This window comes from Populus alba, chromosome 10, assembly GCF_005239225.2.
Source record: "Populus alba chromosome 10, ASM523922v2, whole genome shotgun sequence".
Classification (NCBI taxonomy): domain Eukaryota; kingdom Viridiplantae; phylum Streptophyta; class Magnoliopsida; order Malpighiales; family Salicaceae; genus Populus; species Populus alba.
Window position 1 is genome coordinate 18,235,887 of NC_133293.1, and position 27,347 is coordinate 18,263,233.

The window sequence follows — 27,347 nt, forward strand, 5'->3', positions numbered from 1 at the left end:
CCACGCCATGTGAAGGTGTCGCTCGCCGTGAGGATTTGAAGATTTGACATCAATATTTTCTCTAATTTCCAATTTGCTTCGTTGCACTAATGAAAAATTCCCTCAAAGAACTATGCAGTGTTTTTAAAAATATGCTTAGCTTAAAAAAAATATAAATGAAAATAATTTTTATTTTAGTATTTTTTATTATTTTAATATATTAATATAAAAAATAAAAAATTATTATTTTAATATATTTTTTAAATAAAAAATATTTTAAAAATACTCTTTAACACAATACCTTTTATTATTTTTTAAAAAAATATATAAAATATGAAATTTTGTGCATGCCAACCAAGGTGATCAACACCAAAAATCTAGGGCACATGCCATAATCAACTGTTAAAAAAATTAATAATTTATTTTTATTAATATGGATATTTAGGCCAGCCTACACGTGTTTCGACTAATCCCACGAATCTTAAAGTTAACAACTATATAAGCTTCAAGTGATCATCATATTAATAACCACATAGTTCAAACCTGAGATCACATGAAAAACAAATATTTTAGTTTTAAGTTCTTGTTATTGGGCCACCTACTAAATAATTAAAAATCAATAAATTTATATTAGTTGTTAATAGTTAATGGCGCACAGCCACTCCCATCTACATTATAATAAGAAATTTTTGTTTTAAATTCAATAAATCATTTGTTCTGGTCCAAGCTACTCTAAAAGCTACCATATTCTTAAAGTTTTGAACCCGTTGTTAATACTATGCTTTATTTGAACACATAGTTAACGATACTATTGAATAATTCTTCAATTGAATCCCTCATTTAATTAAATATTTGCCTCCATATATTTAGATTATGGTCCGAAATTTATTTACAAACTGGGTAATTAGATAACATGAAATTAGATGAAGACTTAATTGCAACATATTGTGTCAGGAGACACAATCGAGAACAGAGCAATAATTTGGACCTTTCTCAACATTTTTAACCACGCGCAGCGTTACCAGGGTAAATTAAAAACAAACAAACAAACAGGGGTCAACGTGTAATTTTTATATCCCAAAAAAAAAAAAAACGCACGATGGAGTTCGTTGAATCAGACAAACAAAAAGTGTCTGCGGAGCCCGTAGTGCAGGTGCTTCCAGCGAATTAGGTATTTCACATCAATCTTTTTCTATCAGTCTATGTAATATTTTTGTAATAATCTCTGAATTTATTTCTCCTTACATATTATAAATGTATTTAGAATTGAAATAGTAGTTGTTTTTTTAAGATATATTAAAATAATATATTTTTGATATTAATATATTAATATATAAAAAATTATAAAAAATAATTAATTAACAAAAATCCAAAACAATTCTTAAAATATTTTTAAACACAAAAACACGCCCACTTCGCTGCATCCTCTCGCTGCAAAAAGCGCCCCATCCCCGCTCCCTTCGCTCGCCCTTTTATCCTTTAAAACACCCCTTTCACCCTTTCAACTCTTTCGCTTTCTTTTCATCTCTCGATTCACTACCTTTGACTCCCAGATCGAAATATCCATCTTTTCCGATTATAATCTCAATTCGGTACGCGCCTTCTCTTTGTATTTTTGGCCAAACAGATCTCACTTCATTTCAATTGCTTTTTTTTTTTTTTTACGGTAATCTTGTCTATTTCCTTCTGCTAATTAGCTCATTTTTAAAATTTATTAAACTTCTTGCATTTCTTTGAAGTCTTAGATCGGTTACCAATCTTGAATTTTGAATCTTGAAGTTTATATTTATTAATAAACACTTCTCTGATCTACCGTGCTTCATTTGAAAGTTCAACCTTTATCTTCTACGAGTCTTAACTGATACTGATTAATCTGCAAAGCTTCCATTGATTTCATACATAGCTGTTTTGGGGGTTTTGGATGGGCAGGTTATCCAAGGGAGTTAACAGGACAGTCATCAGATCTAGAGGGTATAGTTTATATAGCTACAAACGATGTCGTTTACTGGTACCCAACAGAAATGCAAGGCTTGTGAGAAGACTGTGTATCCTATGGAACTTCTATCAGCAGACGGGGTTGCTTACCATAAAACTTGCTTCAAGTGTTTTCACTGCAAAGGCACGTTAAAGGTGCTTATACCTTTTTAATCTTTGACTTACCTTATTTTCTACAATTTTTTTGTTAATATAGTCAAGAATGTAGGTGGCAATGCTTATATCTACAACTTTTAGAATTGTGCATTACAGATAAATTGACCCAAGTGATTCGTTTTAGCTGCTAGGCAATGGCTTGTTTAACACATCGACCTGTTAAAGATCTTTGCCTTTAACTAACTGGAGGGTATGATAAGCAGAATCTGATAGAACTCTTTTACTTATCAACTAGTAGCATATCACAGAGGGATTTTAAGGATAATTGCTTATGATCAACAAATGATTTTATACGTATTTTTTTGGGATTTTTTAGAGGAAAATATTCATGTTATATACCCTGATTTTAATGGATGACTAGTAGATTATGTATTTCTTCGATTTGTGCTAATTAGGTTGTGCAATTTATGGCTTTTCAGCTAAGCAATTATTCTTCGATGGAGGGTGTATTGTACTGTAAGCCTCACTTTGAGCAGCTGTTCAAGGAGACCGGTAACTTCAACAAGAACTTTCAGTCACGTATGTTTCTCATTCTTGCCGAGATTGATTTCTTTTCGATAACTCTATGTTTTTGGTGTTTGGTTTTTAATTTGCAATTTATTTCATTTTCTACAGCTGCAAAGTCAGCTGAGAAGTTAAATCCTGAACTGGTAAATGTTCCCTGCAACACTGTTTGTATTTGGCATTTATTTATAATTAGTGAATTTCATTTATGGATTTTGAAATGCTGTGGGTCGCTGATACTCTATGGCTGTGCTGTTTCCAGACAAGGTCACCTAGCAAAGCTGCTAGCATGTTTTCAGGGACACAAGAAAAGTGCGCTACTTGCGGTAAAACTGCTTATCCGCTCGAGAAGGTGAGAGTCAAAGATTTCCCAGATATTTCATGACATACATGCTTATAAGGTTGCTTGATAGAACTCCAATCGTTAAATTTGATTGATTGGCTTGGTTGAGTTTTTCTTGTTCCACCGAGGCTGTCCTGTGAATGCTCATTTATGGAGCCTATATAAACAAATTAAATCTGACGAAAAGGCTGGGGCTTGTTTGGGAAGTCAAAGTGGCGGGGCTACAGATTTAGAGAGCTAGGAATGACGATTCATGTAACTTAAATGCATTACTTAAGCTTGGGGTAATTTTATCTGACATCAGTATGGACTTCATGAATTCAAGGAGGTCTCGTTCATGAAGTTCATTTTTTCTGGTGGACATTGATGGAGGAGCTCGTGATAACAACATTGATAGAATATGTCTCCTTATGACATAGTTATGGAATAAAGGTTGCTCATATGTTATCTCAATTGACCATTTCAAGTTGTTTAGAATCTGATAAATCACAATTCGTAATGCAAGCTCCCTGTCTAGTGCCTGAAATAGCCGGTTGTTTATAGTGAGTCTAATTTTTCCTTTTCTTTTCTTTGTTGAGAAGAGCATAGTTATTTCTTGGTAGATGGTTTGATGATTGTGGTGCTATTCTACCAGTATTGTTATTATTATCCATCCACCTCCCAATCTAAGGCTTTAGAAACCTGGCCATTATTATTAGATGCAGCATCAGTTATTCCATTATTAGATTGGTGGTTGATAAAAAGTTTTTGAAGGAAGAAATGAGGTACCTTGCCTGGTCAGTTTCTTCCTAGTAAACTGGCACTTGGCTTGCTGAATGAGATTAATGGCCCCCAGCTCCTCGTGTTTTAGATGTTTCAAAACCAAATGCTAGATATTTCCAAGTACGTACCAGCTGAGCTTTTTGTGAAAATTGGTTGAATCTAAAATTCCCACGAAAATAAATTGCATCTCTTTTGATGTAGAAGTTATTTATTTTTCTTTGGTGCGAGTTCCATCTTTATATGCTAAAAAATACTCTGGAATCATAATAATTGTTCTGTTCTCCAAAAAACTACAGGTAACAGTTGAAAGCCAAGCCTATCACAAATCATGTTTCAAGTGCTCGCACGGTGGCTGTGCTATAACACCATCAAATTATGCAGCACTTCAGGGCGTATTGTATTGCAAGCATCACTTCTCCCAACTTTTCAAGGAAAAGGGCAGCTACAACCACCTCATCAAGTCCGCAACAATGAAGCGTGCAGCGGCTTCTGTGCCAGAGGCTTAAATATCTCCATTTGATATTTCATTTGCGTGGCTTTATCTACTTTTCATTTGTGTTTTCCTTCCATGCCCTCCGATTTCCATCGGAAGGAGTATGCAAAACTTGGTTCTGCCTTGGTTTTTTTCTCTCTTCCTTTCAGCCCAGCTATAATGGGCATGTTTGTTGTGTTTGATTGATAGATGGGTTTCAAATTCCCACAAATGTAAAATTACATGCGGAGGAATTTCAATTGCAAATATTGGATTCTACTAGTGATTATCACTTTTGTATCTTGTTGTTACTGCAAAAAATTAGGGGGAAAGTGTTTCAGAATCTCATACGCTTCTATTCTTGCTGACACGGATAATTATTCATATGTTACCATAAATTTTCTTACTCCGTCTGTCCCAATCTTTATCTGCAATCTTGTAATGATGTGAAACAAGAACCTTAAAGGAAAAATTCACTTGTAATTTGGGATGGAAGATGATAATGGGTGGCTAACAGTAAGGGCACTGTGATGGCTGTTTAAAAAACCTCAATCTGAGACGTGGCCGGTCCCGATTAGACCTTTCTAAAACTCCGGGTAACATTACGTCACTCACGAAAAACGTCTTGACACCGTCTTGACACTCTGATACCGTGAGCTGTGAAAAAGAATCAAGTATGAAAATTCAAAGAAATCGCGACGGGGGAGCCAAAAAATGTCGAATCGACACTCAGCTCTCCATGCCCATATTAATTCAGTATCCGCAAGCCCTAAAATGTTTTGAAGCTCTAATTTCTGTGTGTACATGTGTTTAATTCAGGTTGTCCGAGACAATTTTAAACTCTAAAAAAAAAGAGCCCTACCCCCCGCCTGAAGGCGCATCAATCTCGATAAAACCTGCTGTCGATAAAAAAACCCTAACCCTAACATTAATGCCATCACCGAAACACAACTTTTCAATCAAAGGCTTCACTTTAGCAGGTGCATTGCTCTCCTCCTCTCAATCCTCCACGCAGGAATTGCTCTACTGGATCCCAAACAACCTCTCAATTGAAGCTAACTTGGCTTTCAACGAGCAATCGAAAGCTTATTATGAGATGATTTTGGTGACAGATATGAGAGGAGGATTGGTGAGTTGTTGGGAGTGGATTGTGGTAGTTTAGTGGGTGAAGAGAAGAGATTGGTGATTGAATTGATGCCTAAGGTTTTGCCTTTATTGAAAGATGGAATCAAAGAGAGTTCAATTGATAAGAGTGTTGATGGAGATGAGATTTCTGCCGCGCCAGCTAGGGCTTGCTAAATAGTGTCTGGAATTTATGGACAAGGAAAGATTGGGCGCTACAGCCATCAAGGCTCGGTGTAATCATTATTTCCAAAAAGTTAAGCCACACTGGATCCGATCCTTCGAGCCGGCCGTTGTTTTTCAGTGAATAGAGTGCTCGGGAGAAGAGCTAATAGCAAAAGGCAACGGTCCAATGATGAGTGGGCTGTAAATGGCAAGTGAACACCAGCCTTTTGCAAAAGCAGAAGACATTAATTAGGTTTCGCTTTGCCACAAAAAGGTTACACGTCCCAAAATGTAAATAACCTAAAGATATTTCTTCATCTCATAAAGAGACAGAGTCATCTTTTCTAGATTATAGCCACAAAGTCTGCCCAATATCCACTACTTCAACTTCAGCCTTAATTTCAAGGTCAGTCTTCTCCGCCCTAGGCTTTCTTTCCTCGCCATGGTCGAACCAAACCCATAGATTTCACACCGATTAACAGAAAGAAACCAAATCCTCAATCAAAGATCAAAAAAACTAAGCTATGGGCTATGGCTACTTACTAGGGCTCTCAAACATGAAACAGACGGCATCTCCACCACCATCAGCCTTGATAATGACAATATCATCGTTATTGGCGAATTTCAACATCTTCTCCATGTTACCGATGTTCATGCCCATGGAGAGGTTGCGATCGCAGCGGGCTAGCGGTAGTTCTCGAGGCCATCATATCGGAGGAGGAGGGAGATGATTGACACGTGGACAGAACCCATGGATTTGAGAGAGAATCCGGTGGAGGAACAGTCAAAATTGGCATCATTGACTAGGTCTTTGATTGATTACACGTACAACTATCTTCCTTCAATAAACTTCCCCGCGCTAACCTTAGCTCGAACATGGAATTTTTTTTTATTGAGAGTGGTGAGTAATTTAGGGTCTTATTTTTGGAAGAGATGGGAGTTAGAGAGATTGGGGGGAAGTGGAGGGTGTTGTGTTCGTCTGCTCTTCTTTTAGCGGGAAACAAGACTGGTTTTTTCCCGCTATAATTAAGGATGGCAACGGTGTCGTGCAAAGAAATATTATTTACCCTTGGCTGGTGACCTTTCTTCTTATTTACGAGAGAAACCTGTGATGACTGGACCGCACCCGCTTCTTCTTATTTACCCTTAGCCCGCATGTGTCGTAAATTTTATTTTTAAATTTGATTTTTATTTGGGAATATATAAAAATAATATTTTTAAAAATAAAAAAATTATTTTAATATTAACATATTAAAAACAAAAAAATAGTTAAATCTCATGAAACTTAGCTTGCACTTCTTCTCTATACTGGCACTGAACGACACTTGTAGAGTCCACTTATGAATAATCTCCCGAGCAACTGGGAGTTGGCTTGAAAAATTTGTTAGTGGGTTTGCTTTTCAGGTTAAATTTAAAGGGAGGTCAAAAGAAATAAATTCTGATGAAGTTATTTCAGAATTTATTTCGGGTGTGATCATTTATTTAAAACTTGATTAACAATGAAAAAAATAATCTTGATAATAAATAAAAAGGGAAAATACATTTCTTGTAAGAAAGGTTGTGTGATATAATGAATTATGCAGCAAATAAAGGATCTTTTGAGTTTTTCGATAATTCTGGATTAGTTAATTTTCATATCACCAGATTTGTCTGCTCTTTTTTATACATTGCACATGTATTCTGGTTAGGTATCTTGCTAATTAAGTGATACTGTAGATCGATTTTGAAAAGCATCCCCGCCAACAGCAGAGAATACTAAATGCTTGATTATGGTGGATCTGTCGTGGATTCTGCTTTCGGAGAGGTTCGAGCTAACCTCATCTTCAATCACATATTTTTTTTTTCGGAAAAATTAAGGGTGTTTGGCATTGAGGTTGAAACTGTTTTTCGGAAAATTTTAAACTTTTTTTTTGTTAAAATTAAATGTGGTTTGTACTTTTTGGATCGTTTTGATGTACCGATATCAAAAATAATTTTTAAAAAATAAAAAAATATTATTTGCATGCTTTTCAGCACGAAAAACTATTTCAAAAGCAATCGCTACCACACTCTCAAACACCCTATGGGATGGTATTTAGCAACCACTTATCCCTAAATGGACAGCAACTCGACAGGCATGACAGCATTTACCGGCCCTCTTATTCGGATATTCCATTCTCAAAATGGTGGACATTTTGTAGAACAAACATGGCAGCCACCACCGGCATAAAGACTTTGTAGGCTTCCAATCCCCGAGGATACGAACATGTAAGTAGTAAAATTTTGAGTGTTCCTTTCATTAATTAATCGAATATGACAAATGTTAATAACAAACTGACTGTGTAACGACCCGATTCTACAATTTTTTTCCTGAAAGAATAAAAAAGATAAAAATGATACTTCTCTAAAACCTCAAGCTGCTGGAATAGTAGAGATAAATCAGTCACTTATTTGAGTATTCTACGTCTGGCTAATCCTGCTGTCGTTGCTGATACAAACGGAAACCACCCACTCGGGTTTCCTGGACAAAAAATATAGAATCCAGAGAGCCAAATTCCATGGCACCAACCACATCCTGAACTTGCCTCTTGGAAGGTTGCTGCCGTCCTGGCACCGACATAAAATATCGCAATTAATGCTTTTCCCGAATCATACATCATCATTTGCTTCGTTTCTTGGCTTCACTGTAGAGGACGACTCCAAAAACTGTAAGCGAGTAACCAAGCATTCCAGTAACAGACACAGGATTTCTGAATATTAAAATTGAAACCACAACAGCTACAGCTCCTTTTGCATTACCGAGAACCTGGAAGATCAAGAATTCTTTGTTATCTCAGAGATCAAGGCCTATCAACACGATGCTAAAAGGTGATGCAGAAATGTCAGTGATTCACCAGAAGAAAACAAGTTCAAAAATAGCAACTAAACAATTTAACTCCAGTAAACCTTTTTTATTTCTTGACCATGGAATCTTGATACCAAACTAGTACCAAGTTCTGTTTTAACCAAGTTTTCTGTAGGCTGGCGAGATTAAATCATTTTTACTACTTCAACCTACACCATTCTTTGTCCAACATTCCTTGCTCAATCCTAAAGCTTCAATCTTTTTTTCTTTATAAAGAGGATTGTTTGATGAATCTAATCACTCTTTTCTGCTGGTACATCAGGTGCCAACATTGTACATACAGAAACTACAAACATTGAAGCATGTAATCAAATGAGAATGAAATCGATTGTCTAAAGAAGCACAGACAACCAAGCAGAGATTGATTTCCCCTCCAACTTTTACAACAAAAACTCCTTTTGTCCTTTCCTTGCTTTCAACTTAGATAACAAATCACTCCTTGTCTTAATGGGCCATAACCATTCATATGCCATTGTGCACTGAAGGATTTCCGTCTATTGTCCTCTCTTAATACAGCCTAGAGTTTCTTGAAATAAATGTTTTTACAAGTCCATTTGTTCTTCTTGCTACAAGAATTATCTCCACACCCCCATTTAGCAAGTTCAATGTTCCAGCTATTTCTTAAAAAGAAATTAAAAACACAGCTTTCAAAAAACATGTAAATGCATAAGCTACATATATCCAGAAGAACTAACACTGAATAACTTTCAGCATTATAATGAGCTATACAAACAGAGACTACCAAGCAATCTAATGAAATCTTCCAGTTAGCAAGCCCCTCCTAAGTTCCTAACACCACAACCCTCCATATTCTCAATCTCCAAAACACATCTTGCTCTCTGGATCTAACATTTCATCATCAAAATATGTGGAAATATAATTGAAAAGTTTGAACCATCGTGTGGCACAAACTACTCCTTAAGACAGGACAGCAATCCTGAGCTAATCACTTCTGGAGAAAAACTCCCAGAAAATTAACCGAGGAGAAATGAACTGAACACATTTAGATATGAGAGGTTTTGCACATTCTTAGAGATTAAAATGCAACACCCTGAACTGAAACACCTCATTTCCTTTTTCTTTCCGGAATAAATTATTGTTTCATCGGACTGACTTGCAAAAGCACACATAATAATTTTATGACAATTGCATGGTGTGTTAAAATAAAAATAAAAAAATCAAGTCATTGTATCTCCGAAATTAAACACCTACCTGGAGAGTTAGAGCACTTGTGTGTTTTGTAACCAAGAAGTTGGTCAGATTCACAAAATACGCCAGTGAGGAGTTGAATAGCAAGTACCAGATGATCTTGACATCATCTCTGGCAAGAGCTAGTGTGATACCAACCACATTTTCTTCCATGATAAGCGTTGCAGGGAGTAAAAATACAACAGCTATCGGAGCCATGTATAGGAGGAGATTCATTGAATTCAGCTTCTCACTTAAAAAAGAAAATGCAAACTTCTCAGCATACAAAGAGCCTGGCCATCACCTTCATTTGCAAAAAAAATAAAGAAATCAAGAGACAAACATCCTTACCCTTCCGAAGAAAGCAAAATCCCTTGCAGAACTGATTTGAGCGCCCTTGCAGCCGTAGCAGAAATACACATTATAAACCCAAATAGATGAAAACTTGGTTCACCCTATTTCCACCCAACAAAGACAGACCAGAGTTAAAACACTTATAGCTCAAATGGAATCCATTTTCATAACACAACACCACAAACGTTGCCTAAGCTCAAAAAGAAAAGAAAACCGAAGAGAAGTAATCACGCTGACCAAATTCGCAAGATAATTTTCAAACCAAAATACATAAATGAAAACTTCTTAAATCCAATGGAATACTGAACTCTCAAGAATTTTGGGAGACAAATTACTAACAACTAAAAGTCAACATAACAGACCGTGGAATCCAAAACACATTATGAAATTTGGATGCTGGAGATTTATTTGATTTCAGCAACAGAAATGCAATTCTCGGTCATGATAAGGAGCTGAAAATATAGAAAAACAAATCCCATTCCTTCCCAAGCTAGCATAAAATACACATGAAAAAAGAAAATCAACTAAAACAGCTAGAAACCAATCGAAGAAAACCCATTTGGAGGAACATAAAAAATACAATAATAACAGTAAAAAAGTCAAGAAACCCAATTCAGTTATTGAAACAAAATCCCAGAATAACAACGTAAATAAGAAAAAAACAGGTAACTTACCCCACTAGCAATAACAACCCCAGTGACAACAGGAATCAAGGTAACATAAGTCAGCCAAGCCTCTCTTTTAAGAGTCATCAGATAAGCGAAAACAGCCGTAAAAAAGGGCGTAGTGGCACCAATAGCCTGATTAAAAGAGACAGGCAAGAACCTCAAAGAAATATTACCAAACACAACCGACACACAGAACACGAGACTTAAAGCCGAGATCTTAATGAATTGTGTTTTAGACCGGATAGTCTGCATAGGCACCATCTTCATCCACGCAATTGCAACGTAACTTAGCAAACTACAAGCTGTCATGTGACACATGGTCAAGAAGATCGGATACTTGAACCCATAATTGCTTAAAAGGTATTTGTTTAGTAACAGAACTCCTATGTTTGAGCAGTACCATGATGACACTAGACCGATCGTGAATAATCGTGATGTGCTCTTCATCCTGGTTTTTTTAGAGATCGGACGGTGGAGATTATTGGAGGGGTGTCGGTGCTCGCTGGTTAAATCAGGTGGGCTGGGGTGCAGGGAAATGGTGTGGATCTAATGGAGATTATTCGAGGGTTCTTCTCCCATGGATCTGTGACATAATTATAATAGTAATGAGAGAGGATTTTTGCAAGACAGAGAGGGGGGGATTTGAGGGATTGGGAGGGAATTGAAAGGAATGTGGTTTTCCTTCGCAGATAAAAAGCTGAGGAAGGAGAGGAGGAGGAGGAGGAGGAGGAGGAGAGGTAGTGGTAAACGCGTGGGGTGGGGACTGGGGCGTTTCGTTTTGGCTTCCGTTTGTTTTCCTCTCCCTCTCGCTCTTTCTCTGTGCGGTGTTATTTATGTTATGGGTTTTGTATATGAAAAAGGAGAATACGGTGCTTGTGTTGTATTCTATTATTTTGTGTACGGTATAAGGAAAGGTAAAGCTTTGACTCTTTAATGTAGTTGAGTTTTTTTTTTACCTGCCTTTCCTTTTTCGCCAGTGCAAGTGTAAGATTTACAGCCTGTAGTGTTGATTTTTAATTTATTTTTTATTTAAAAATAAATAAAAATATATGTTTTTTTATTTTAAAAAACTTATTTTTAATGTCATATATATTATCTGAAAAAATAAAAATATAAAAAATTAATTTTTAGAAAAAACTTTTAAAAAGTAAAAACAAAACTTAACTCTTATTCCACTCCAATTATTTATTACCTAGTTTTCACACTTGTTTTCCCAATAAAGTAATTTTTACTTTTCATGATGATATATCATAAAAATTGATGTATAAACTAAGTATATCTAGCCGCACTTCAGAATTGATCAATATCAAATTTTTAAAAAAATATTAAAAATATTTTAAGCCTTCTGGATTTGGTGGTCATACTAGACCCATGCTGAAATCTAGCAATTAAATCAGACTCGAGCCTGGGCATGGCACCAAACATGGTTGTCACACCTGAGACTTTTAAGCGTGGTATTGTTATTGGACCTATATTTCTTTGATTTGACATGTTTCTAGATCCAAATTGCTCGAGTCTAGCAATTCATGTCAGACAAAGCAAACAACAAAACAAATAGAGAATAATTATGTATTTTAATTGTCAATAAAAAAAAACACAAACAATCGATCTTGATAGTGAATGACCAGATTTGGCTATCAAGAAATGCCTTGCTCGCCTTTTTAGTGGCATAGGCGTCGTCCACTTTCTTAGACGCCTGTAATATGCAATAATAACTTTTCAAATTAAAAATAAAAAAAGACAATACCCTTCTAATTCTCTCAATTACACATCATATTTATGTAAATTTGATTGCCATGATTCATAATAATATGTAGGGGTGTTCAAAATAACCGATAAAACCAAAGAAAAATTAACTGAAAAAACCGAACCGAAATGAAAAACTGATTAAATCGATTTTTAAAACCATAAATTTTAGCAGGTCCGGTTCGGTTTTGGTTTTGAACCAGAAACCGGATCAAACCGAACCGGACCCAGTAAACAATTAGCAAAAAATTATGGTATAAATAGGTAACCTAACCGGTTGACCCGTCCCATCTGCATCTCATCTAAAAAAAGCCGCCTCCTTCCCATCTGCATCTCATCTTCCCAAATAAAATCTCAATCTTCCTCAATTAATTCACAATATTCCTTTTCCAGTTTCTGCACTTTCCTACTTTCTGCACCACCATCTATGTTAAAACGTTTAACAAGCAAAGCCCTGGCCTCCTCTATTTGTTCAACTTGATAATGGATGTATCAGATATGTATATAGAGAGATTTGGTTTAGATGTTTTCTTGGCTCCAGGGATAGCAAACATTTGAATTGTGTTTTTTGTTCAAGAAACCCAGTGGTACCTATTCATGTTCACAAGAGCAAATATGAAAATCCAGCCAGGTTTCCCCAAACGAGCATCACCCCTTGATATACTCTTAATCGACAGCAACGCTGGCCTCGAAGGAAGCGGGGAGATCATGGATGGTGTGTGAAGCGACATCGCGGAGAATGACATATTCATTTTTCAAGCCAGATTTGAATTCTTCCAGGTCTTTCTTGTAGATTTCAACGACGGATTCAGATTTGGTTGCTAAGGTTTGGATGAGAGAGCCAAAGGACCGGGTGGATTTTTGGGTTGGCGGGTCAGGGTCCGGGTTTCCCGGTTTTTTGCCAAGAAAACCGGATTTAACCGAACCGGACCAGTTCGGTTTGAACCGGTTTTCGGTCCGGTTCGGTTAATATTTCACAAAATTAATGTAATTCAGTTCGGTTGGTTTTTTGAGTCTAAGCCGAACCGAACCGAACCATGAACACCTCTAATAATATGTCTAAAACTACAGTAAAAACCTCAAGCTATTTAACTTTCTTTATAAAATATATTCAATTTGTCATCGAGCAGGTCATGCATAATGAGAACAGTACTGTATTAATTAAGAATTATTTTTTTAAGAAATTTCTAAATTGAGGACATTACAACTAAAAACCGGTTTAGACTTAAAAAAAATAATCTTGGATGAGTCTGTTCAGGTTGTAAAAAAAATATTCATCTGGAATGAGGTTTCAAGCTTGAATTTTATCATTAATTTCCTAGTGAGGGGGCATCTTTATGCACAATTAATACTTGATCTAAATTTCGAGCTCGTTATTTTTACATTTCAAAAAGGTTTTAGGAAAAAATATTTTTATTTTATTTTTTTTACTTTTAAATTAATATTTCTATATTGTTTTAATTTGCTGTTATTAACAAATTTTTTAAAAATTATTTTAATATATTTATAAATAAAATATAATTTTAAAAGCAAACACTACAACAATATTATGTTAAGACTCTAGCAAAGATATGATACACATGCTTTCATGTCTATGAAAAAAATATAATAGTTTTTATACGACATGTGTTCATTAATTTATTTTATTGTATAAACCAGTTTTACAATCTAGACAAACCCTGTCTTTATTTTATTTTTATCTAGAAAAAAATCGAACTGGATTTACAAACTAATTCTTATTTGGGTCTCCAAACAATTTGATTTCTCGTTTAATTTCTGATACATCAGGAATTCTAAGTACGGGTCGTTTTATTTGAAATATTTAATAAAAAAATGTTATATTTATTTAAAAATGGTGTTTTTGTAGTCTATTGAACAAGTGTTCTGTTCTATGTGGATAACGCCAGGGAGTATAAATGGGGGTTTCCCTTTTCTTCTTTAAACTCGTGTAACTCCAAGATAAATTAAGAGATCATCAAGAGCTTCTTCGTTCGTCTAATGCCAGGAAATTAAAATTTTAAATCAATATTTTAACATTTATTAAGTAACAGACCCCTCCCTTCAAATTAGAAAAGAAAATTAATCAACCATCTAGGTGGTGGCTCAGTGATAAGAACTTAGAATCAAGAGATTTGTTCCCTCTGTGATCTCAAGTTCGAGCCTTAAGTTGCTCATATGATGGCCCCTGAAGGCTTACATGGTTGTTAACTTCAAGGCTCGTAGAATTAGTCGAGGTACGCGCAAGCTAGCCCGGACACCCAGGTTAAACTAAAAAAAAAAAAAATTAAAAATTCTAAGAATATAACTCAACTAGTTAGATTTTATATATATTTTCTGAGATTTTTTAATTCGAATCTTATAAATCTAAAAAATTATAGGATTAGTTAAGATATATATATACTCATCCGGTATTCATATTAATAATAATAAAAAAATATATATAGAAAAACTAGCCATGCCAATTTCTTTTTTCAAGCGTCAGTGTTGAAAAGTTCACTATCGGAGACCAACAAGGAACATAGAATTACAGGCAGGTTGGAGGCGAAAGCACCATCGGTACTCGGACCTTTATTTTGTATGTATTTGAAAAAATTATAAAAAAAAACAAGAAATTTGCACCTAAAATTAGGCATTTACTTTTCAATCACACGAAGCTGGTATACATACGTGTTTGAGATCCATTGGAAGGTACGATTCCAAATAATTGGAGTATTCTGTGAGATACGACAAAATCAACACGTCTTGGAGACTAGACGGAGATGTATTAGTCAACTCGTCATGGCTGCAAGGTAGGCAGTGTTTGTTAATATATCAGCTGTTGTTTAATGTCTTTTTTTATTTATAAATATATTAAAATAAAATATTTTTAATTTTTAATATTAACAAATCAAAACCATTCAATTTTTTTTTTTTAATAAATGCTCGGCACAGCGACGTGCCAGACACATTACAAGTGTCGGTCCAAACAGCAGCCTAACTAATTAAAACGATTTGAATAATGAGCGTGTTTACGAGAGTCTCTGGCCCATTTGTTGCGAAAGTTCTGGGCATGGGGAAGAATTTTGGGGGTCATGCATAGAGAATTGAGCATGCTCGGCTTAGGTAGGTTTCGGTTATTCATAGGTGGAACCCATTCTATCTATTTATTACATGTTTGAAATACAATTGATGTATTGATATTAAATATAATTTTTTAAAATAAAAAATTTATTTTAATATATTTTTAAATAAAAATTATTTTAAACCACCGTTGTTACCTAAATCTTAAATAATCTTGTGACGTCAACCGTCGTAGGCTTCTGGTGCGCGGGCTATGGGAGCAGATAGCAAGTGCCATGCTAAGGACTCGGTTCGAGCATGCGATTGGTCATTGGTGGGGTCTTCTTGACCTTATGGTGAAGTTGAAAGAGGAAAAAGGAAAGTTAGTAGAGGATAAAGGTCTTCAAGTTAGCAAAGCAATCTACACTGCCATGGAATTAATTGCAGATTCCAGTAGTTAGCCCATTAGTCAGCCGATGCGAAGACGTTTATGGCAGACTCGTACTGAGGCCTCCATCGCTGGGATTTCACAAGTTAATGTGGGTTGCTACGGTAAAATTTCTATTTTGCCCTTCGTTTTGCAGGCCTTCCTTGAGGGTATAGTAGTTTTTTTTATCGTTACAAATCAGTTTTTGTAAAATCTATTAAAGGTGTATTGATATTTGACTTTTTTAGCTCAGTGCAGCCTATAAATTATTTTTAAAAACAAAATTTTCATGTGTTTCTTCCAAGGGCCTTCTTAACTTTTTCTTTTTACATGCATAGTAAAAATATCAAAATTTCTTGTTTCAATCTTTACCTCCGTTCTTTTAATTTATAATTTTTTTTTTTTTCATTTCACTATTTAACTTTGCTATTCAATTTCATCCATATATAATTTATTTTATTTTTATATCAATTTCTTTTTTTTACGAGGTTGTCAATGTCTCATTTTCAAGGTTGCAGATTTAATAAGTTAACATACATTGACTTAAATTTTTGTATTTTCATGTTTTTTTTATATTGAAATTTTTTATTTCATTTTCGTCCTTTGTTGCAAATAAAATAAACAAAAAAAGGCTTGATTATTGAACAAATCTCTTTTTGAATGAAGGAGGCATTTTTGCTAGAACACGCCTGGATCTCCTTTTGTTTTATTGTTTTTCCCCCCTATAATTTTATCCTTTGTCATCCTCTTTTCTTAATCCTTCTATTATTTTTTTTTTATCATTTTATTAAAATAAATGCAACATATTTAATTGATTCAATCAAGCCTCCGACTTGCTGCGTGGATTTTTCTCCCTTTCCTTATGATACATCTACATGGAATGACATCATTTTTTTACACTAACCAAAGAAAAATTATCCAACTTGTAGTCGAGCAGGTGCAATATAGCTGGCGAATAGATATGAGTTAAAAATGCAAATACTGGTTAGCTATTGCACGGAATTTTTTATGATATCCAATCTATAATTGTGAAAAAAAATGAGAAATTATATTCAATTCCACCCAGAAAAAAAAAATCTCTCGTTAAAAAAATGTTTCTTTAATTTTCTCTAATACCCCTCCTCTCTCTCTCTCTCTCTCTCTGTTTCGGTGTAGAATCTCTCTATATGTACAATCAATCGCGTGACAAGAGTTTGTAAGTGATAGATTTTTTATGGATGTATCATCAAGGACATGCATACCGTATCAAAAACCTAATAAAAAAGGAAAGTTGACTTCAAAATACACAGACAAAAAAAGAAAAGAAAAGGCAAAAATTATTGAATCTATTCCATGGAATTAATTGCAGATTCCAGTAGTTAGCCCATTAGTCAGCCGATGCGAAGACGTCTATGGCAGACTCGTACTGAGGCCTCCGTCGCTGGGATTGCACAAGTTAATGTGGGTTACTACGGTAAAATTTCTATTTTGCCCTTCGTTTTGTAGGCCTTCCCTGAGGGTATAGTAGTTTTTCTTATCGTTACCAATCAGTTTTTGTAAAATCTATTAAAGGTGTATTGATATTTGACTTTTGTAGCTCAGTGCAGCCTATAAATTATTTTTAAAAACAAAATTTTCATATATCTCTTCCAAGGGCCTTCTTAACTTTTTCTTTTTCCACGCATAGTAAAAATATCCAAAATTATTATTTAAATATTTATCTTCATTCTTTTAATTTATATATATTTTTTTTTTTTTCATTTCACTATTTGACTTTACTATTTAATTTCATCCGTGAATAATTTATTTTGTTTTTATATTAAATTTGATTTTCATTCTTTTTTCTACGGGATTGTCAATGTCTCATCTTCAAGGTTGCAGATTTAACAAGTTAACATACATTGACTTAAATTCTTGTATTTTTACTGTTTTTTTTTATATTAAAGATTTTTGTTTCATCTTCGTCCTTCATTGCAAATAAAATAAACAAAAAAGGCTTGAATATTGAACAAATCTCTTTTTGAATGAAGGAGGCATGTTTGCTAGAATACGCCTGGATCTCTTGTTGTTTTATTATTTTTTTTCCCCTATAATTTTATCCTATGTCATCCTCTTTTTTTAATCATCTTATTAAAATAAATGCAACATATTTAATTGATTCAATCAAGCCTCCGACTTGCTGCGAGGATTTTTCTCCCTTTCCTTATGATACATCTACATGGAATGAACATCATTTTTTTACACTAACCAAAGAAAAATTATCCAACTTGTAGTCGAGCAGGTGCAATATAGCTGGCGAGTAGATATGAGTTAAAAATGCAAACACTTGTTAGCTATTGCACGAAATTTTTTATGATATCCAATCTATAATTGTGAAAAAAATGAGAAATTATATTCAATTCCACCGAAAAAAAAAATCTCTCGTTAAAAAAATGTTTCTTCATACGTATAATCAATCGGGTGACAAGAGTTTATAAGTGGTAGATTTTTTATGAATGTATTATCAAGGACATGCATACCGTATCAAAAACTAATAAAAAAGGAAAGTTGACTTCAAAATACACGGACAAAAAAAAAAAAAAAAAGCAAAAATTACTGAATCCATTCCATGTTTCACCAGTCTGATTCCCGCTGCTAAAGAAATTCCTGACGGTAATTAGCCTACTTCCCGGCTAATTAACTAGCCTCTTCAATGCCAATGGGTACTTTCCCATTAATTAGCAATCTACCCTTTTCTATCAATTGAATTTTTTTTAGCTTCTGGCCTACATATCAACTACTCCATCAGTCCCAAAATTATACTATGCCTCCTATAAAAAATCCTGGATAGATAGATTATACGGCGACCTATCGTATTTAATTTGAGTAAAACTTTTACGAATTATCATACAGAACGTGATAGAGACTCGTTGGGCATGTTATCAAACATCCACAGCACTTGTATTTGCTTATACATACTTTACTCCACCCATACTCTCAGATGCCGCGCTCTAGTCAATTGTAGCCGTTAAGCTAGCTTAATCATGCATAATTTGTGTGCAAAAGTAGACGTTTCCTCGATGAATGCAATACGATAAACTGCGTGTTTACACTTTACATCCCTGAACCTGACGGAAGATTTTTTTCTTCTTATTATTTTAAAATAAAGTTTAGAGTACATTTTTGTTATAGCATCTTTCCTACTAGGGTGGTAGCCTCGGTTAGAAACATAACAAAAACTAGTAAACATCAATCTGGATTGCATAACTGCTAAAGATTAGAGGTGAAGTAGCAACAGGATCATGGATGAATGAAAACTCTGATGAAGAAAAATGGATATGATCATAAATTTGAATCTCACCTTCATCAATCTATTGAGAAAATTAGTCTAAAGTAATCCACCTAAAGTCATATTAAAGCTACCAGCAGCTTATTCTCTCAGAGTCATATTAAAAATTTCTCTCCCTTCTCAAAGCCCTGGCGCTCGGACGTCAAGCTCCACAATCTCGTCGATGTAAAGACACGATATCTCTCCCCAACTTTTTTCTGAAAACCTAAAAAGGAGTCTTAAATTACAATAACTTTATCTTTCAGTCAACAACCTCCCTGGGGAGAGACTAGTTTTTCAGATTTGAAAAACATAAAACTAATCAATCTCTTTCCAAACTAGTTGCACGGTTCAATCCCAGAATTTGTAGGTGATTCTTCAAAAAACCTTAAACGCTTCAAGTTTAAGGAAACACTTCATTAATCTTGGCCAGAATGGGAAGCTGTCTTTTAATCACTAACAAGATTGGTTCCGCGAGATTTAGAATAAGGAAATTGAAGACGTTGATTCTCATGAACAATTTCACTGGATCGCTTCCTGAAGAAAATTGGATAGCAATCCCAATCATGAAATTACCTGTTTACAGGTGCAAAATCTTAATCTGGGTGGTGATTAAATGCTCATATTCTAATGTTCTTCCTTATCAACTGTAGCAGGACACCATAAGCAATTCGGTGGAATTCTAGTGCTTTGAAGGTCAGGGTGCTCTTAGAGAAGAACAATTGAAAGGGATTTGTTGCGTTCAGGTGGCGGCTAAATTGGTGCTTCAATAAAGAGCATTTGTTGGGTTTAGATTGCAAGATTTGAGGAGAAAAAGGACGGTGGTGGGCTAGTTGTATTTTTTAAAAATCCAATAGCAAAGTTACAATATTTAATATAAAAATTGTTTAGTCATTAATTGAAATATATAAAAATTATTATACAGCTAATAAACTATAATATGTATTTGAAAAAATAAAAGCATAACTCAGCGCTTTCGGTGTTTCCCGAACATGGGCTGAGATATTAGGATGTCGTAAGACAGAAACAACAGCTCGGAGTCCATAAACTTCGGGGTGACAATCCTCATCAGAACAGTTCCATAGCAGCCCAAGATGCTAAAGATATACAAAGGTCCACAAGGGAGACACCATCCTAGACATGCATATGTGCAGGAAAAAAAACGAGGCTCCTAAAAAAGGAAGGGCTATTCCCAATTTCCTATCATTAAAAACCATCGCTTTGGGGGTTGTACCGCATCTCAGGTCAAAAAACAGATCCACGCTGATCATAGCTCTATAGCTGACCCAATGGAAGCAGAAAAGAAAAAAAGAACAACGCCAATTATTTAAAAAATACAAGTTAAAATACTGCACGAAGGTGATGGATGATTAAGCAACACAACATTCATAAAATTCCCGAGGTAACCTAGCAGCAGAACAGAAAAAGCAAGAAGAGTGCTTTGATGTAATAGTAAATTGACTCCACTTTCCATCCATCAGATCTTAAGAGCCAAAATTCAATTAAAAATCACAAGATCCGGACAAAAGAAAGAGCCTCACTACAACCATAAACAGTCCTCGATAAAGAAAGCACTCAGAGGCATGAGAAGCTAAACCTAAACTACCCACCAGTAATGACTGACTATATAAAGCAAACTGTACCTCAGATATTGCTGGGATACATGAAAACCCGCACTCGAGCTCCCTGCAAATGAGCCAAAAATTAATTAAACATAGCCAAATAGGCATAAACTGTGACACATCAATCACAATAGCTATTTTTTTTAACAATACCATTGACTTTGGAGGTAGATTGGATTTGAACTTGGCTCTCACTACACCGCTGTTACCATGAGGCCTGGTGACCTTGCCCCAGATGCAGCGATAGTGGGTTCCATTCTTCTTCACCTTGGCCTTGTAGATGTATGCCATACGCTTCCCAGCATACCATGCAACCTCTTCCTTGGTGTTGACTCCCTCAACTTGGACCAGTGATGTGTTTGGATATTGGTTGGACTTCGACCTAGTAACAAAGAATAATATTTTAATCTCGAAACTAGCACACAAAATCCAGACTCAATTTCATTTCTTGTCAGACTATTCATTCGCTGACACTCGCACAAAAGAATTAAATTACTCGCAATAAATCTAATAAATCAGTTCCACTAATTAGTCAATTAAAATTGATACACATATTGATATATTTCATCAATAAAAACGAAAACTTGTACTGCCACCAAGATGTGGAAACTCAAAAGTACTAAAGTCAAGCTTAGTTATTACCAGACAAATTGAAATCAGAGTACTAAAGGAAGCTCAGTTGTTAGTTGTTACCTCTTATAACCCAAGATTGTTCCCCGAACATAAAGCCTATACAAGAAACAGAGAAAGTAATAGGCATTAAAGCAATTATAGCTTAAAAAAAAAATGAAAAAGCGATCCTCGTCTTTTTTAAAACATATATGTATAATGTAGAGGATGCAAGTATAGATCGCAGACCTGACTCGCTCTCCTTGACGTCCCTTCACCATTTTCAATCCCGCGAGTCCAAGCTCTCTCGCAAAAACAAGTGGCTGACACCGAGACGGGTACCTTAAACCCTAGCTCCTGCTGCCGCTGCTGCCGATTTAATTTGTTTATATAGAGCAAGGAGAGTTCATAGACCGTTCTGGTGGACTATAAGCGTATACTTTAGTTGGGCCGCAAGCCCACTATAAATTTCATTCAGCACAGGCCCGTGAAAAATATCAGTTGCTGAAGTAATACTACTGGTCCTTTTGTTCTTTGAAGAGACGTCCTTGTATAATAATTTTTTTTCTCTTGTTTTAGAGTATGTTCAGTGTTCTTTAAAAATATTTTTAGATGTTTTTTAAAAATAAGAAAAAATATTTTAAAGTATTTTCTAGCAAAAAAAAAAAAAAAAAAACTATTTTAAAAAGCACCCTATACTATAATCCAAATATATACTTAGAATTTTAAGAGGTGTTGCCTTTGCAATCCAAAGACTTTCGTTGTTATACAGTGTATGGAGGACTAAGGTTTACAAAAGAAATTGAAAAGCTAGGAAAGAAGTTGGTCAACAGACTCAAGAATGACGGTGGACCATTCATAGTTCTTCATTTGATGTGCCATATATATATATGACATGACCAAAACGTGTTCACTTTGCTAAATTTTACTAACCAAGCAGTACCAATTCCAGATACGAAAAAAGACATCCTTGCTTCCACTGGTTTCAGTCCGAGTTAAAAAAATCTGGAAGAAGGAAACTATCAATAGCACAAAGCAGCGACTTAAAGGGTTGTGCCCCAGGAGTCCAAGAGAGACTGCAGTGTTTCTTGAGGCAATGGAATGTTCTTTTGATACAATAATTTACATAGTTGCCGGAGAAATTCATGGTCATGATGGAATTAAAGCACTCAAAGCCAAGTATCCAAATTTATACTCTCATTTCTCTCTGGCAAAAGAGGAAGAATTGAGGCTCTTTAAGGATTGCCAAAACCAGCTAGCTGCCGTAGACTATATTGTAGCGGTCGAGAGTGATGCTTTTGTTCATAGCGACCGCTACAATATGGTCTACGGCAGTGACAGATCATAGAAAACATGAAGGTTTTAGGAAAAACATCAACCCTGTATTCCAAAATCACAGATTTATTTTTAACATTACCTAAACCCAACCGCGGAAACAAACAAGGTCAAATTTGAGCGGGAAAAGGGAGGGGAGTCAGGAAAGAAATCACAGGTCTCATGCTAGAGGAAAAAAAGAGAGAAAAAAGAACAGTTTGGGTCCATGCTTTATTCATTTGAAGTGCAATCACGAAGAATATGATGAAACTTCCAGCATAGCCTTAGCTTTCAACTTAACTCCACACATTCATTGCTTTAATTTGACAAGTTATCTTATTAATCCTAGCTGAATGAGATTTTCCAATATAAAAAAACCAAACCATAGCCTTAAATGAAAAATAATGGTACCTTAACAAATTCTCACAGGCCTAGAAATGCATGCCTCTATTTCAGTAAGAAACGGAGAGATTTGATTCCAGCAATGAAAACGCAATCTCAAATAAATTTGCTCACATGTTGATAATAACTCCCCCCCTCCCCCCCTACTGCAATCAAATCTACAAGAAAAACTGTACTTGCAAACATGGACTATGAGAAGCTCAGCTATACCAATCTAGAAAGAGGATTGAAAAAGTAAGCACAAAAAGGAAAAGCAAGAGAAAAGTCCTGCTACTGCTATTCCGCTGTACTGCCTGCGACAACTCTTTGTTTCCAAGCTCTACGTTCTTTGTAGCTTCAACTGCCTATAGTAAGACATAAAAAAAGGAAGGTGTGAGAACGGATTACAAATCAAAGAGCGAAAAAGAAAGCCCTTTCAGTTGATTAGCAATTAAATAGGAAGTCCAAAAGACAAGGCAATCTTTTACCTTTTCCTTTTTCCTTTTTTTTTTTTTGAGATGAAATGGTAAAAAAAAAAAAAAATGCAATATTACACATGTGGCAGAGAACAAGGTTTGATCTGCTCAGGTATTTGCAGCAGCAGCAAAATTCATAATCCGAAATCAGAATTAACAAGGATATTAGCAGTATTGGAGACTTGATTGAAGAGAAATTACTACTTCACAAATTTGTTTTAATCATAGAACAACATCAGAATTGTGGCATCAAAACATAACTTCATTTTAAAAACAAAACTGAGAATATTTAGCAAATAAGAATTTGTCTGAGTAGGAATTCTTCTATACACTGCTGTAATTAATCTCATCACATTTGACAACATAGTTCCAGGATCCTTGATATCTCAAAAAGAGTTTAATCAAGTTTTGCTATTAAAATGTGCTAAGTATTAACCTTGAAACAGCAACTCGATATATGCAACAGCAATTGAAGAAAATCATGATCTGAAAAGTGAAAAGAAAACTTGGTACACAGCACACATGTCACATCACTATTAACAGCAGCCAGTCAGCCTCCAGCCATGTGGATCCTAAATCAACCTGGATTCTGCATAAGCCTATTTAAACTCAATATCACCGAATAAGAAAATATCTATTCTGAAGTAGAAACTAACTGATTTGTATAACTCAAGCCTAAGTATTTTCCTGTTTGGTCTTCTGGCATCAAAAGGTCCTGTGTTTTTTTTTTTCAATGCCCAATAGTGTGGCAAGGATTTTCAATTATGGGGGTTAAAAAGATAATTGCACTTTATATTTGTTCTTTGGAATGCAAAGTAACTGGGGAGGTGAAAGATCCTTTCCCAAAAGGTTGGAGAAGCTATTTAGGAATTTCAGCAATGCAATCAGAGAATTCTGATGTGATTGCAGACCAATCTGGTAGTTTCAACTGGCAGTTCATTGGTTAAAGAATCAATTTTACTCAATGTTTGGCACCTAACCCATCCAATCAAGAAATCACTCTACTGCAATGGATGCAGAGGCTCTGCAGTACTCAAAGCATTGGAGTTATCCAGTAGCCTGGAAATTAATTGATATACTATTAGCTTAGATCAGACAACCTGAATGCAATCACACACAAGAGAAATATGAACCAAAAATTCATTTTCAATAGGATATTTCCTTTTTTCCCAAGTTTAAAATACAAAGGAGCATTCTGCACACAGTTTCTTCTTCATAATGCAGGTGCGAACTGTTATTCGAGGCAGATTTTAACTTGACAGAACCCACCCAACCACACAGCCTCATATAACTATTAGTTTTCCTGAAAAAGATATTTGGAGGTTTGAAGAAATACAAATGTTCTAGCTAGACAAGCTGACCTGCTCATACAGAAGCTCTATTTGTTGTGCTTGTTGCAGAACATGTGTGGACATGAGGTGATTCAATGCAGACATTTCTACCATCTTAGTTTCAGTTTCTTGAACTGCATCTAGAAGACTAGTCAACTCCACCTGCAAACAAGTCCAACAGGAAGCAGCCCTTGTTATAGAAGCCTCAAAGACCCATCTGAACAATCATAGAGTCTGATAATGGAAAAGGCTGTAAAAATCTCATCAATAGCTATTTCTTATAACCTGTAGGGCATGAGTTTCATCATCCAACAATTGCTGTTGAACTCCAAGAGGCTCCGGCTGAATTTCATCAGGTTCCTTAAACTCTAAAATGTTTGTTTTAGAGGAATCAACAGAGCTTGTATTTTTATTTGCAGCCCGGTTAAGTTTTCTCCTTGGTATCCTCTTATTAATAGCATCCTGGAAGCGTATGGCTCTAAGCTGATCAAACCGTGCAGTGATGGAATGAAGATTCTCACTTAAAATCAAAACCTGCAGATTTAAAAGTAGCAGAATGGTTAATTAATCCAGCTAGACAATGCCTTCGATTTCATTTCATTCTGAAAGAAACAGGAGATTCATATGCAGGGATTTGAATATAGAAAGTGAACTTATTAGCAAATCCTGAATCTGCAAAGAATGAAATTTGTACTAAGACTAAGCAAAGACAAGAGACTTTCTTGCCAACACAACTAAGATAACAACGAAAAGGGTGTGTGTCAGACTATGTGCATGAGGCATTACGACTGTTGGTAGTTATGATATCTTATACAACTGAGAATTGTGACGATTTACATTTAGAGTTCCGAGGCCCCTAATCGATTTAATATTTGTACTATGCTAAATGTTTAGAAGAATAGATCTTATAAAATAACAAACTTCGACTACAATCTTTACCATGGAGATTAGGAAGAGAAAAAGGTGATCAAATGAAGGATACTGTTCCGGTAAGCTAAATATTTTATCGCCCAGACAAGTTTAGCATGCAATGAATAAGCTCAATTAAACATTATGAAGATAATAAACACACCACTCCATGTTTGTGTGCTATAGTATCAGTGTTGGAGGTATCAGCCTTGATGCCAAGCCATCCCTTTGTATTTGCTTCTTCATCGTTTATGCTATCCTTGAGAATGTCAATTTGTTCTTTGCATGCTTTAATAAATGCAGTAACCTGCAGAAATCGATGTTGCAGAAAATGCTGAGGAAAAACAAATACCATCAAGCAAAAGGACAGATAGAAATAGTGAAGACAGAATGGAAAAAAGAAAAAGGATCCATTAATCCAGCCTATTTTCAAATGCTGCTTTAGTGAACATACTTGGAATTTATGATACACTCAACACAATAATAAAGACAATAAATCAGTAAATATGCCATCGAATTAAACCCAGGAATCTATCGTAGCCAAGGCTCATTGATCTATCAACCACTTGGGGGACTAATGTTTTAATTTCACATTCTCACTTGTAGTTCCAGGCATCAAAAGAAGATACCCGGTTAGAAACAACACCAATGAAAGAACTTAAATAATACTAACAGCTACTTCCTCTATCAAGCACTTTGAAAGATTATCCGATCTGCACATTTCTATTGTGTCGGCAAATTATATATGACACAGTGACCCGACAGACTATAATACCCCATAACGTACCTCTTGTTCAATGCTATCCCTCTCCTGTTCGGTGGTACGATGCAGATCAACATAATCCTTCCTATGCTTCAACATAAATTGTTCTAAAGCTCCAATGCTTTCAAGCTAATACATACATCAAATGAACCCCAAAAAAAGGGTTAGTCAGTCAAATATAAATTTTATGTGCATCCCAAAATTAGCACAAACAAGCGCACGAGTGGAAACATTAAACATACCGTTTTAAGAGCAGCTTTAGTAAACGGTGACCTTTGCCGTGGTTTATGAATGATAAAGGACGCCATAATGGCAGCCAGTTTGGACTGTCAAAAAGTAACCACATCCACATTCGCATTCACACAACACAAAACTCAGCAAAACATAATTTGAAAGAGGAAATGAAAAAAAAAAAAAAATTTACCTCATTGTAACCTAAGGAAACGGCAGTGTGCCTTACTGCATCTTTAAAATCCTCTGTTCTGTCTCTAATTTTAGCCATACCACCCACCAGTTAATTACCTTCACACATAGAATGTCCAGAAAAAAAAATAAAGCTTCAATGCACCTCATATATACATATAAGCAAGACAAATTTGAGGAAAAAAAAATCTAACCTTGATCATGCAATCACTAATTTGAATTCAAGTTAACTGGATCAAATTGAATTGCAGCATATAATAACAGCCACGGAAGTGCAAAGGACTTTAATCATGATCAGACTGAAGTTGAATAATTCTTTCGATTACGAGGGAGAGAGGGAGAGAGAGAGGGACAAGAGATTGGAGTCTGATAAAAGAATCGAGACTCAAAAGAGACAACGCTTGCACGAAACGCGCTTCTCTCTCTCTC

The 27,347-nt window shown here is 35.3% G+C and overlaps 4 protein-coding genes across 4 annotated transcripts; 1 reads left to right on the top strand and 3 right to left on the bottom strand.

Moving 5' to 3' along the window:
- Positions 1-1,388: 1,388 nt before the first annotated feature.
- LOC118059636 (LIM domain-containing protein WLIM2b) lies at positions 1,389-4,493 on the top strand. Its single transcript, XM_035072545.2, has 6 exons — positions 1,389-1,571; positions 1,909-2,109; positions 2,550-2,649; positions 2,746-2,780; positions 2,897-2,986; positions 4,036-4,493. The coding sequence occupies exons 2-6, from the start codon at positions 1,975-1,977 to the stop codon at positions 4,243-4,245; spliced, it is 570 nt and encodes a 189-aa protein (XP_034928436.1). The 5' UTR covers positions 1,389-1,571; positions 1,909-1,974; the 3' UTR covers positions 4,246-4,493.
- A 3,253-nt stretch (positions 4,494-7,746) lies between these two features.
- Positions 7,747-11,425, bottom strand: LOC118059637 (probable sugar phosphate/phosphate translocator At3g11320). The gene is made up of 4 exons (XM_035072546.2): positions 10,599-11,425; positions 9,922-10,025; positions 9,595-9,823; positions 7,747-8,283 (listed from the first exon to the last, which is right to left on the bottom strand). Exons 1-4 carry the CDS (start codon positions 11,037-11,039, stop codon positions 8,137-8,139), a joined length of 921 nt encoding a protein of 306 aa, XP_034928437.1. The 5' UTR covers positions 11,040-11,425; the 3' UTR covers positions 7,747-8,136.
- A 9,145-nt stretch (positions 11,426-20,570) lies between these two features.
- Positions 20,571-21,724, bottom strand: LOC118059638 (large ribosomal subunit protein eL33w). Its single transcript, XM_035072547.2, has 4 exons — positions 21,571-21,724; positions 21,406-21,441; positions 20,866-21,094; positions 20,571-20,776 (listed from the first exon to the last, which is right to left on the bottom strand). Exons 1-4 carry the CDS (start codon positions 21,600-21,602, stop codon positions 20,735-20,737), a joined length of 339 nt encoding a protein of 112 aa, XP_034928438.1. The 5' UTR covers positions 21,603-21,724; the 3' UTR covers positions 20,571-20,734.
- Positions 21,725-23,004: 1,280 nt separating this feature from the next.
- On the bottom strand, positions 23,005-27,335 carry LOC118059640 (syntaxin-81). The gene is made up of 8 exons (XM_035072548.2): positions 27,113-27,335; positions 26,920-27,017; positions 26,738-26,821; positions 26,520-26,624; positions 25,896-26,039; positions 25,109-25,357; positions 24,854-24,985; positions 23,005-23,381 (listed from the first exon to the last, which is right to left on the bottom strand). Exons 2-8 carry the CDS (start codon positions 26,995-26,997, stop codon positions 23,238-23,240), a joined length of 936 nt encoding a protein of 311 aa, XP_034928439.1. The 5' UTR covers positions 26,998-27,017; positions 27,113-27,335; the 3' UTR covers positions 23,005-23,237.
- Positions 27,336-27,347: the final 12 nt, after the last annotated feature.

What these genes read in the sequence shown, in the direction of transcription:
- LOC118059638 (XM_035072547.2), bottom strand. Translation starts at nt 21,602, where the DNA reads ATGGTGAAGGGACGTCAAGGAGAGCGAGTCAG. An exon ending in CGTCAAGGAGAGCGAGTCAG is followed by an intron (nt 21,442 to 21,570) that starts GTCTGCGATCTA and finishes TTTCTTGTATAG; the next exon opens with GCTTTATGTTCGGGGAACAA. An exon ending in ATCTACCTCCAAAGTCAATG is followed by an intron (nt 20,777 to 20,865) that starts GTATTGTTAAAA and finishes GCTCATTTGCAG; the next exon opens with GGAGCTCGAGTGCGGGTTTT.
- LOC118059637 (XM_035072546.2), bottom strand. Translation starts at nt 11,039, where the DNA reads ATGAAGAGCACATCACGATTATTCACGATCGGTCTAGTGTCATCATGG. An exon ending in GGGTTGTTATTGCTAGTGGG is followed by an intron (nt 10,026 to 10,598) that starts GTAAGTTACCTG and finishes GGGTGGAAATAG; the next exon opens with GGTGAACCAAGTTTTCATCT. An exon ending in CAAGTGCTCTAACTCTCCAG is followed by an intron (nt 8,284 to 9,594) that starts GTAGGTGTTTAA and finishes TTGATCTTCCAG; the next exon opens with GTTCTCGGTAATGCAAAAGG.
- LOC118059640 (XM_035072548.2), bottom strand. Translation starts at nt 26,997, where the DNA reads ATGGCTAAAATTAGAGACAGAACAGAGGATTTTAAAGATGCAGTAAGG. An exon ending in TTTCCTTAGGTTACAATGAG is followed by an intron (nt 26,822 to 26,919) that starts GTAAATTTTTTT and finishes ACTTTTTGACAG; the next exon opens with TCCAAACTGGCTGCCATTAT. An exon ending in GGGATAGCATTGAACAAGAG is followed by an intron (nt 26,040 to 26,519) that starts GTACGTTATGGG and finishes CGATTTCTGCAG; the next exon opens with GTTACTGCATTTATTAAAGC.
- LOC118059636 (XM_035072545.2), top strand. Translation starts at nt 1,975, where the DNA reads ATGTCGTTTACTGGTACCCAACAGAAATGCAAGGCTTGTGAGAAGACT. An exon ending in ACTGCAAAGGCACGTTAAAG is followed by an intron (nt 2,110 to 2,549) that starts GTGCTTATACCT and finishes ATGGCTTTTCAG; the next exon opens with CTAAGCAATTATTCTTCGAT. An exon ending in CTGCTTATCCGCTCGAGAAG is followed by an intron (nt 2,987 to 4,035) that starts GTGAGAGTCAAA and finishes AAAAAACTACAG; the next exon opens with GTAACAGTTGAAAGCCAAGC.